Below are 12,324 nucleotides of genomic sequence, written 5' to 3'. Positions count from 1 at the left end.
TTTTAAACAGAAGACATCTTAATTTCTACTGCCAAATTTCAGAATTTAGGTTATATAAAATTTAAATGACAAAGAAGCAAGAAGGCAAACTAAGCACAAGGCCAACAGCTTTGCAGAAACACAAAGACAACATCAAATGCCAGGATGCTGACTGCAGAATCATTTAGCCACACAATTTTGGTAATCAAGCAGTACAGAAAAGTTCATTCATATGATAGCATCTAACATGAGTTCTTTGTTTTCTAACTTGTACCTGTTGATCAAATTGCCACACAACATAAATAGCCTTTACAAAGCTCCTTAACAACCATAACCATTGCCTTTATATTATAATTTAAAACAGACAACTATGATACAGATACAGACTTATACACAGATAAAAAGACACTGACATTCAATTGTACAAGAACCAAAAGGTAAGATTAAAATAAAAATACTACCTAAGAGTTTTTAAAATCCATTAGAAAGTGTTTATTGGTAAAGAGAACTAACAAATATACTCAAATACAATACCAGATTCTTTATCCCAAAGGGCTAAATCAAAGAAAACAAAAAAAAACCCTAGAGAATAAGAATAAAACTTATATAAAAGAATTCTCATTATATATGTGTTCAATTCACAACATATATCAAACTCTTATATTATTACAAGGAAACAAATCTTACCTTGTTGCTGTGAAAGTGAAATATCACATTTATTTCTTACACGTATTAAACGACTTTGAACTGGCTTGTGTTCAACTTGCTTAACATCTTGGTCTTGTTTTTGTTGGTACTGAAGAATTTAAGACATGAAGTCATAATATTATTTTTTAAGTTACTTTAAAAAGATCTGAGCAATTAAATTATTTAGGTGTTTATTATATAAAATTTGGATATCATGCATGCTTTCTAACTACCAAATGGGTGATGGAGTACATATTACTAAAGAAAAGATATTGCAAATAAAATCTTTCAAAAGATTTGGGTAATATACACAGATTTCAGATATTCAAATCATTTCTATTTTTCCTAGAGAATTCAGAGCTACTTATAAACCAACTATTCTAGATACATACATGATGGATTTAGACAGGATAAAAACTTAATTTGACTGTAAGCACTTCCATATAACCATTTTTGCATAAAATGAAAATCTGCATAATGTACTGCAATTTTCAAAGAGCTTTTATATATAATAACATCACTGAATTCTCACAAGTGTTGAGTAGGTATTGTTACCCTCCTTTGCCATTCAAGAAAAGTACACTCTACCATAAGCCCCATCATCTCTCTTCCTTACTACCACCTAACGAAATTTGAAATTTACAGTAGTCACAAATTCCTTCACAATCACACATTACAAATTGTGATGACTTTAGCCATTTTCTTTCTCCCCTTTCCTGTTTTATGAGCCTAATTAGGAATGAGTCTCTGAAAACAACTGTCAGATATAATCTGACAGGAACCTAAAAAGGTATCTCTGAACTCTTAACAACAGATACAAGCAGAGGAGAATGTGAAACACCTGTCCACATGGACTCAAATGTAACCACTCCAGTTCTGGCAGGTACTTATTTATCTACAGATAAAAATGAGTAGCTTTAGTCTGCAATAATAACAACTAGCCTCACCTCTGGTCTTCTAAGTTTAGAGCCATTAGTCATATAGATTTCTTCCCTGAAGGAAATATTATTTTGGTGTGTATTTCTAAGATGGGTACTATGACTCTTTTGTGCTGCTTCAATTTAGAACCTTCCCACTGGCTCCCTTCCTTAACCACAGGGATTAAGAGCTGAGTATTGTGTAGCTAAACTGCTCGTGTTCAAATTTGGCTAAGTCATTATGTAGCTTTGACCTTGGGTTAAGTTACTTAACCCCCCAATACCTCTATTTTCTCATTCATCAAATGGGGATGATAATAATAATAACTACCTCAGTAGGTTGTTAAAAGGATCAAACGAGTTAATACGTAATGAACTTAGAACAGCCTCTGGCAGAGTAAGCACTATAAACAAGTGTGTGCTAGTATTAGTACTAGCCATATTTCTCTGTTAATAAAAGAAATCTAACAAATGAATTTTTTTGAAGCCGTTCTTCTGGTAACACCTTGCAGTTTTATTTTAAAACAGGCCAATAATTAAAGCAGAGCAATCTTTCTTTTATTTTTTAGAATATCTTTATTGAGGTATAACTGATAGACAATAATCTGCATGTATTTAAAGTGTATCATTCGTTAAGTTTTGACATATGTATATACCCATGAAGCCATCATCACAGTCAAGATAATACGATGAACATATCCACCAAGCTCAAAATAACCTGAATTCCCTCCTATAACTATAGATTAGTTTGCATTTTCTAGAATGTCATGTAAGTGGAATCGTAAGGTATGCACTATTTTGGGGGAGTGGGGGTTCTGGCTTTTTCCCCTCAACACAACTTTTGTGAGAATCGTCCATGTCACTGTATGTATCAATAGTCCATGGCTTTTTTCTTTTTTAATAAATTTATTTATTTATTTTTGGCTGCGTTGGGTCTTTGCCACTGTGTGTGGGCTTTCTCTAGTTGTGTCGAGCAGGGGCTACTCTTCGTTGTGGTGCATGGGCTTCTCATTGCAGTGGCTTCTCTTGTTGCGGAGCACTGGCTCTAGGCGCGCGGGCTTCAGCAGTCGTGGCACACGGGCTCAGTAGTTGTGGCTCGTGGGCTCTAGAGCACAGGCTCAGTAGTTGTGGTGCACGGGCTTAGCTGCTCCATGGCATGTGGGATCTTCCCGGACCAGGGCTCGAACCCGTGTCCCCTACATTAGCAGGCAGACTCTTAACCACTGTGCCACCAGGGAAGTCCATCCGCGGCTTTTTATTGCTAAGTAGTATTCCATCTTATAGATATGCCACAACTTGTACATTCAGCAATTGATGAATATTTATGTTGTTTCCAGTTTGGGGCTACTACCAATAAAGTTGCTATGAACATTCATGTGCAAGCCTTTGCTTAGACATATGTGGTAGTTTCTCTTGGGTAAATAAATACCTAGGAGTGAAATGTCTGGGTCATATGGTAGGTGTACATTTTATCAATACTTTTTAAAGAAATTGCCAAACTCTTTTCCAAAGTGGTTGAATCATTTTACATTCCCAGCCAGCAGCATATGAGAGTTTAAGTGCTCCACACCCTTGCCAAAACTTGGCATGTTAGTCTTTTTAATTTGAGATGTTCTAATGCCTGTGTAGTAGTATTTCCTTGTGGTTTTAATTAGCATTTCCCTAACGATTACCGATGTTGAGAATCTTTTTATGTCCTCACTTGCCATCAGTATATCTTCTTTGGGTAAGGTATCTGTCCAAAGATTTTATCCATTTTTTAATTGGATTGTTTGTTTTCTTAATATTGTATTCTGTGAGTTCCTTATATATCCTGCATATAAGCCTTTTACCAGATAAGTGATTTGCAAATATCTTCTCCCAATCTGTAGCTTGTCTTTTCATTCTTTTAACAGTGTGTTTTGAAGAGCAGATATTCTTGTTTTTGATAAGACCAGTTTATTAATTTTTTTTCTTTCATGGATAGTGTTATTGGTGTCATTTTTGCCTAACCCAAGGCCACAAACAATTTTTCTTTTATTACAGAATTAATTAACAGATATTTATTCATGACTAGTTTTTTCCTGATCTTTGCTTGGTCACAGGTTATTAATACTGAACCCTACATAATAGTGTGTTCCATAAGCAATCTTTATTTTATATACTTTTGGCTTTCACCCTCAACACCATGCAATGCAACACAATACCATACCATGATGACTATTTATTGAATAAATCAATCTACAGTGAGAATACACAGATTAAAAAACTGTATTTAATTTAACATGAGCATTTTTTTTTATACCTTGGAGAGTAATTATCCTACTTTTTCAGTACACAAGATTGCATGGGTCATTGGCTTAACTCAGTATGAAATATCTCATACTTTCAGGGTAACACACTTCACAAATTTTAAAAGAATAAATATTTATTGAGTACCTATTATGCACAAACTACTAAACTAGATATTGCAGGGGAATATAGAGGTGTAAATGATAATAGCTATCTAACTTGGTAATAGGCATTTTTACATACATTATTTTAAATCTTTAATTTAAAGATGAGGAAATTGAGGCTTAGAAAAAGACTAAGTATGTATTCAAGGTCACAGCTAGAGACTGGATGAGCTAAGATCTATAGCCAGGCTTGAGTTAGTGAAAAAAGGAGGCATGATTTGAGGCTGTCTGACTCCAAAGACTGTGCTCTTGACAGTGTTCTATGCTAAGGCAATATTGTTACCATTCTGATTTAAGTAAAGTACAAGTGCTATTAATTGGGTACCTGAGGAAAATCTTCAGCTGCTACTGATAATTTAACATCATCTTCTTGTGTTGTCAGAAGTTTTGTGGGAAGGGCAAGGTGAGGATCTGGCTGCAACTCCAATTCTCCCAAACTCATTGGACCATGACTAGCACATAAATCTTCATAAATATCATCTGTTATCAAGTATGTAAACAAAAAGTTAAAATAAATTATTTCTTAGAAAAAGAAAAATTGGCTAAAATTACCAATATTTCTTACCTGCTGAATTAGAAGTACTTCAACAGAAAATACGTGTCACCAAGCCTTCACTGCAATTAAAACCAAAGCTCATAGAGAATGCAAAAAGTACCTATGTTCAAACAAATCTATGGACTATTCTAAGGTTCCAATCAGCAAGCTGTTCACGCAGTCCACACCCAACACTCACTCCTACACACCAACTCCTAACACTCCAGATTACTTTTTCTATCAATAAGAGTCAATAGAATACTTTCCATCTAAAATGTAATCTTAAATCAAGGGGCAATTTCCTGACTAGAAAATGTTGGTATTGCTTAGCTCTGTTCTGGTATTTTTCTTCAAAAGATCAAGCTCCTCTTTTCCTCAACCAAATGGCATCTCAATGAAATCAATAAAAAGAAGACAATAAGAGCAGAGATAAATATTTATCTAATAATATCACTGTACATTTACATTACATTTTATACTCCAAGCACTTTCACATATAATATCTCGTTTAACTTGAACCTCACAATCATTCTGTAAGGCAGGAGGATCCGATAGTTTTATAACTGTCTTTCACTGTAAGGCTCAGGGAAGTTAACTGTCAAAATATCAGAGCTAAGAGGTGAAAAGGAACTAAAATCCTCATCTTTCAACTCCTAGTCACTGTTCCTTATTTCACACTCTCGCTAAATTATTTCTAAGAAAATTGTTTTTCCTAATTAATGGTCACCTTTTAAATATAGCACAATGCAGTCTCATTTTAATCAGTAGAAATAGACCTGAAGCAATATACATAAATTGTTTTAAAAGAAATGACATTTTAAAGACCCCACAGGTATTTTCTATTTAAAAGCAGTATGTTGACAATTTCTTAGGTTTAGCAAATAAGCACTCTCTGGTTTTTTTATGTTAATCTATATTTTTAGGTGGGTTTTACATAAAGCAGAATACATACACTGACTTTTAAGTTTTACCTTTCCAGAATTTGATCTACACAAAACAATTTCTCAAAATTATTACCTGTTTTATTCTAATTTTATTTATAAGATTAATTTAAATAATTGTAATAACATGCATCATTTAGAGCAACCATTGTTCCAAGCCTCACATTGGCCTTTTTATATTCTGATATGGCTTTTTCTATTCCTATGTCACTTTTCCTACATTTTCTTAAGACTGGCAAATGAATTAAAAGAATTCATACACACATAAAAACTTTTTGTACTGATTATATATGATTATATACCTAGAAAGCCCTAGATTCCCTAGTGAGGAAAAATAATTTTATTAGACGTAATAAGACAATTTGGTACTATGACTGGATACTAAAAAAATATACAAAAGTCATTGGTTTCTCTCTATATTATGCAATATGCACTTAGAAACAGAAAAATAATCTTTTACTATAGTGACCAGAACTGTAAAATAATTAAGACAGGTATAGAAGAAGAAAATGAAGAAAATTATGAAATCTTATTGAAGAGCACAAAACAAGATCTGGACAAATAGTAAAATACATAAAATGTATTTTTATACATACATATAAAAATGTCAATTCTTCCAATATTAATATATAAATTAGCACAATTCCAATCAGGGTGATTTTTAATTGAAAAACATAATTTTAGAGTTTATATGGAAGGATAAATGCCTGAGAATTGTCCAGAAAGGCAGGACTTTTTTTTTTTTTTTTTTTTTTGCGGTACGCGGGCCTCTCAGTGTTGTGGCCTCTCCCATTGCGGAGGACAGGCTCCGGATGCGCAGGCTCAGCGGCCACGGCTCACGGGCCCAGCCGCTCCGCGGCATGTGGGATCCTCCCGGACCGGGGCACGAACCCGTGTCCCCTGCATCGCCAGGCGGACTCTCAACCACTGCGCCACCAGGGAAGCCCCAGGAAAATTTATTTTAAAAAGTAAACTTGCCCTATCAGATAACAGAATGTACCATAAAGACACAGTATTCCAATGTGTTTTAGATCCTAAGGAATCTAGAATACTTAGAATAAAGAATCGAAAGAAAAAAATTCCTAGATCTATGAGAATTTAATATACAAATTGGTTGATATTTTAATTCAGTAGGAAAAAGATACATGATAATTGGCACAACTGACTACTTATCTGGAAGAAAATCAAATTGAACTTCTACCTTACACCACTTGCAAAAATAAATTCCAGATAGACTTAAATATAAATATATACTAAATAATGAACTTGCAAAAAGAATCTGAGACTACAGGTATAAGCTTATATTGGGGGAACCTAACCATGTGATGAAAACACAGGAAGTATAAACGATGTAAATAATTCTATAAAATTTTTTAAATTATATGGAAAAGAATATAAATAATGTCAATGAACAAAGTACAAATCTGGGAAAAGACATTTGCAATACAGATGATAGAATATATCTAAAATACAGAAATAGGTCTTACAAAGTTACAAGAAAAACTTAGAACCTAACAGACGGGGGAAAAACTTAAGTAGGTAATTCACAGAAGAGCAAATACAAATAGCCAACAAACATAAACTCAGCAGTAGTCAGCCATATCTTTATACTTTAACTGACAAAAATAAAAATAGTAGTAAACACAATTTCTGGAAGCGATATAGAGGGAAGGTTGTAATATATTACTAATAAAAATAAAGTAGTTTAAATTTTTAAGACAGCAACTTGGTATATCTATTTTAAATTTTTAAATGTATTTTCCCTTGGGCCCAGTAACTACTTCTGGGAAACTGTTCCCTAAATATAAAATGCAGCAATATGTTAGGATACACACGTGTGAATATTTACTTTAGCACTGTTTATAGTAGGGGCGAAATGATAATAAAGTAAATATTCATCAACAGAGCAATGATTGAATACATTATCGGAAATCCATACTAAAAGTGGATAAAAAGTCAATAAAAAGATGAATTTAAGCACTACTACTTGACCTTGAGTAATTTCTGCAGGGTTTACTGGGTGAAAACAAAATGCAGGTGAGTGTGCATGACACAATCTCAACTTGTAAAATAACAAATACACACACATCGTATGTACCTATCATGTATACTGTATGTGTGTGTGTATATAATTATTATATATGCATAAGGAAAAAAACCCAGGAAGGTTACATACCAGAATCTTAACATGAGTTAAGGCATAAAGTGGGACAGGAGAAAATGTGAGGAGGAGGGGTAGATGAAGAGCACTCAAAAAAAGTCTATAACTTAAAGTAATATATGATATAATCGTATTTTATTTTTATGTAAAATGATATGTGGCTGACGTATGGGTGTAAGGAAAAAAGTTAATTGGAAAGGACACAAGGGGGCTTCCCTGGTGGCGCAGTGGTTGAGAGTCCGCCTGCCGATGCAGGGGACACGGGTTTGTGCCCCAGTCCGGGAAGATCCCACATGCCGTGGAGCGGCTGGGCCCGTGAGCCATGGCCGCTGAGCCTGCGCATCCGGAGCCTGTCCTCCGCAACGGGAGAGGCCACAACAGTGAGAGGCCCGCGTACCGCAAAAAAAAAAAAAAAGGACACAAGGTAGATTGCGATAAAAGAAGAAAAAAATTAAATATAGAAACAAAGAAAGCGTATAATCAAACATCTCCCAAAAGCATTAAAAGTGCATAATAGCTTTCAGCTCATATGACACCCTATCACTTAACCTATATTTACTGACTATGCTACATACTCTGCTAGATGACAGGGCTATGACAGTGGACAAGATAAAGTCTCCATTTTCAAGTGAGATTACAAATCAGTGTGATAAGAGCAACATTAGGCAGGCGACATTAGAGGACTATACAGAGAGCATATTTGACGGTACCTAACCCAGTGATAAGGGATCAGGAAAGGATTCCATGACAGCAATCACAACAATGTTGAACTTGATGTGTCACTTCTAAAAAGTATGCTCATTGAGTGTAATGTACGTTAGTTAGCCCTTTGTAAGAGAGACACTTAAAGTATTATTCCATTCAAGACAAATTTAATTAACCATAATTTAAAATCCCTAATTTTACTTTTCTAGAATCTTACTGCTTTGAAAAAGCAACCATGGTAGACTTTCAGAGAAGACTAAGTCTGCTTGAATTGCCAGTGCCAGCAGCAGCTTTGGTTCTTGCCTGTCTAATAAATTATTCCATTTGTATGAAACCCAAAGGTACCTCAAATTCCACATAGATGAAACCCCACTCATTCTTATTTCCTCCTAATTCTGTCTTTCCTCCAGAATCCCTCCCTCCCTCAGTGAACGGAAATACCATCTATCCAATCATTCTAGCCAAAAACCTGGAGTCATCTTAGACCCTCCCTTCTTTTGCACCTCTCATATTCAACTAAGTCTTGTCCACTCTCCTCCTCAAATGTCTCTCAAGTCTCCCTTTTCATATTTCTTCACTGCTGAATAATGTCTCACCAGGTTTACTTTAATAACTGTCTAAGCCAGAGGCTCCTTGCCTCCAGTCTTAATCCTCTGCAATCTATCCAACACACTGCACCTCACATGATCTTGCTAAATAAAAGGCAAATATGATCATGTCACTCATTTACATACAATCTTTAATGGATCTGTGAATATCACAAAACATTCAGAATTGACAGAAATTCAAGACTGAATTTTCCATGGGCATAAATATAAAGTAAGATTGGAATTACTTTCCGTTTTGCACACAAACGAATCTCTACTGTCTTAGAGTAAATCGAAAAACCACTTGATATTATTATCTATATCCACCTGGTTTCTGCTACTGTTCCAATCCCATTGCATCCTAAAGTCTAATTCACTGATAAAGTACTTACATTTCCCCGCTTAAGTTTCACTGTTTTTTTTTTTTTTTACTTTATCCCCTTGTCTCATTGCATATTCTGCCTTGGAGGTTTCTCTTACACTTACTACACAGCAAACATCTATTCATCATTGAGAACTCATTTCAAGTTAGCTCCTCACACGTGAAGTCTTTCTTGATTGCCCTCCCCAGTTACAACTGACCTGTACTCCCATCCCATACAGACTGCTTCACAATAACTACAGTAATTTATTGCATGTTTTTGTCTTCTCTCTACTACCTCTACTAGGGAAAAAATTCACTATGGATAAGGCCTTACCAGGTTTTATATTCCTACCACCTAGACTGTGCTTAGAGCAGAGCAAGCACTCAAAAAATATTTTCTGAATAAGTAAATGAATAAACTGGAACGTGCTTATCATACTTCATCATCTGGCTGATTTCTCTAAGATTCAGTTTCACATTGGCTCTTGTGGGAAACCTTCTCTGAGCTCTCATGTGTGGGCTGTTCCTCCTCTGTGCTCCCAAAGCAGTCTGTGTTGTGCATTAATCACACAGTATTAAAATTCCTGTCTCATATTCTTCTACACGAGTTTGTAAACTTCGAGAGCAGATGTCTATTACCTCTGCATCTCAAGACCCTAATATTGTGCTAATATATTGGTACCGAGTACACAGTAGGTACTCAATACAAGTTTTCTGAGTAAATGAAGAGCTATAATTGGTAGTAAGTCCCAGAGTCCTCACAGTTTGTTCGAAATACCAGTTTACACTTTAGGGTTCTCGAGACAATTCTTCAAACCTTATTTAGCATCTTTTTGTTACTCAACCCAATGTGAAAGCCTCAGAATTAGAAACAGTGATAGGGGACTATAGGTTGCAAATAGGATGCTTTCTGAAAATGAGCAGGGGTGGGGACAGGCAAGGTAAGAATAGCTGAGCCTCTGTAAACAAAGTTACTAAAAATCAACATGAAAGGCATGAGATTAGCCAGCAGCAGAAATAGTGATACACTGGGACTCATTCTTCTACAGTAAACATAATGTAACAAAATACTTAAAGCAAGAGGAACAAACTAGCTCTCTATAGGCACCTTCCTTTTAAGCAACTGTGGATAGTTTCTGGTTCCATTAAATACATTTGAGAAGGTATTGATATTTTTACATTCTCCAATCATTATTAAAGATAGTAACAGTTACCATGTGCCAAGCACAGTGCTAACTACTTTATGTGCATTGTCACCTACTACCCACCCCCAATAACCTTAGGAGGTAGATATTGTTTGCAATAAGCAGCCTCCACGATGGTCCCCTAACATCTGGGTCCTGGTATTCACACCTTTCTGTAGTCCCCTACAATATTATTCCAGGATTGGTCTGTGTTATCAACAGAATGTGCCAGAAGTAATGGCATGTCACTTCTGAGACTAGGTTATAAAAGACATCGTGGTTTCCATCTTGGTTGTTCACGTTCTCTCAGATCATCCACTCTGGGAAAAGCCAGCTGCCATGTCATGACAGCTCTATAGAAAGGTTCCAGTAATGAGGAACTGAGGCATCTTGCCAGCAGCCATGTGAGTGAGCTTGGAAAATAGATCCTCCAACCCTAGCTGAAGCCCTCATATGACTGCAGCTCTAGCCAACAGCTTGACTACACCTTCATGAGAGATCCTGAGAACCATGCAGCTAAGCTACTCCCAGATTCATAACTTTCAGAAATGTGTGAGATAATAAATGTTTGCTGTCTTCATCTGCTAAATTTTGGGGTAATTTGTTACACAGCAATAGGTAACTAATACATTAATATTATCCCCACTTGATAGATGAAGAAACTTGGGCTCAGAAAGATTGTTACTTGCCCAAAAATACAGAGCTGGAATTCAAACTGATTTCTGAAACTCCAAAAGCTCAAACTCTTAGCCACTCTGTCATACTGACCCATCTATATGCTCAATCTTATGCCACGTTACTTATTATTTTTTCCAATTAAATTAAATAAATATCTATAGCGTGCCTACAATTAAAAATGAACTGTACTATAAGTAATCTGCTAGGCGATACCAGGGTATAAGGAGGGGCTAAACAGGATATATCCTCATGGATTTTATCCTATAACATTTATTATTTATTTTTATTTTCTGTAACAATTTAACAAGTACCTTTGTTCGCCAAGTACCAAGCAGCTCTCAAGTGATCTGTGAGAGCCATCTAGTGTCAATTCTATTTAATTGCACTCTGCACTGTTAGCTGGATACAAATATAGAAGTCATATTTTAATGCCACTTTGAATATTAATTTTTAAAAATGTAAAAAAATTAATACTCTTACTATGTGCATAAAATAAATAATTCAAATATTAATTTACATTCATTCCCATAGAAAATTCAGTCTTGAATGTCTCTCAGATATGAATGATAAGGTATTCGCTCATACTTTGTGCCAATGTTTTTCTAACTTCCAGCATCTCCTCTTCCAACTTCTGGCAAATCTGCATACCTCCAGAAGTTCTTTTCATTTAAGAGAATGCAGCAATGGGCATGAGAAAATCAATAAATGAGAATATAGCTGATCCTCATTAATTTGAAGATTCCATTTCTGCAAATTCACCTATCTGATAAAATTTATTTGTAACCCTGAAATCAATACTCACAGCATGTTCGCAGTCATTTGTGGACATGTGTAGAGCAGCAGAAACCTGAATCACCCTACACACACTTCAGCAGATGAGGTTGAACACGGTGCTGCTCTGCTTTCTTATCAGCTCTTACACTGTGAACAAGTGTTCTTTTTCGCTATTTAGTGACACATTTTTCACATTTTTGAATGCTTTGTTGGTGATTTTGTGGGTGTTTAAAATTGCCCCCAAACATAGTGCAGAAGTGCTCTCTAGTGTACCTAAGTGCAAGAAGGCTGCGATGGGCCTTACAGAAAAAATATATGTGTTAGATAAGTTTCATTCAGGAATGAGTTAAGTGCTGTTGGCCGTGAGATTCAATGTT

The 12,324-nt window shown here is 35.4% G+C and overlaps 1 protein-coding gene across 6 annotated transcripts in view; it reads right to left on the bottom strand.

The window, feature by feature from the left end:
- The window catches only part of KIAA0586 (KIAA0586 ortholog), a 106,950-nt gene that overhangs the window by 29,203 nt on the left and 65,423 nt on the right, over positions 1-12,324 (bottom strand). For all 6 annotated transcript variants that reach the window (XM_030855110.3, XM_060294859.2, XM_060294858.2 and 3 more), the window contains 2 exons: positions 4,344-4,498; positions 667-775 (listed from right to left, as the gene is read on the bottom strand). In XM_030855110.3, coding sequence (XP_030710970.2) covers positions 667-775; positions 4,344-4,498 — 264 coding nt within the window. The remainder of the gene's footprint in view (positions 1-666; positions 776-4,343; positions 4,499-12,324) is intronic.

This window comes from Globicephala melas, chromosome 2 (assembly GCF_963455315.2).
Source record: "Globicephala melas chromosome 2, mGloMel1.2, whole genome shotgun sequence".
In the NCBI taxonomy this organism is placed as follows: Eukaryota; Metazoa; Chordata; class Mammalia; order Artiodactyla; family Delphinidae; genus Globicephala; species Globicephala melas.
The sequence above is the reverse complement of the archived record's forward strand: the minus strand, read 5'-3'. Positions and strand labels throughout refer to the sequence as shown.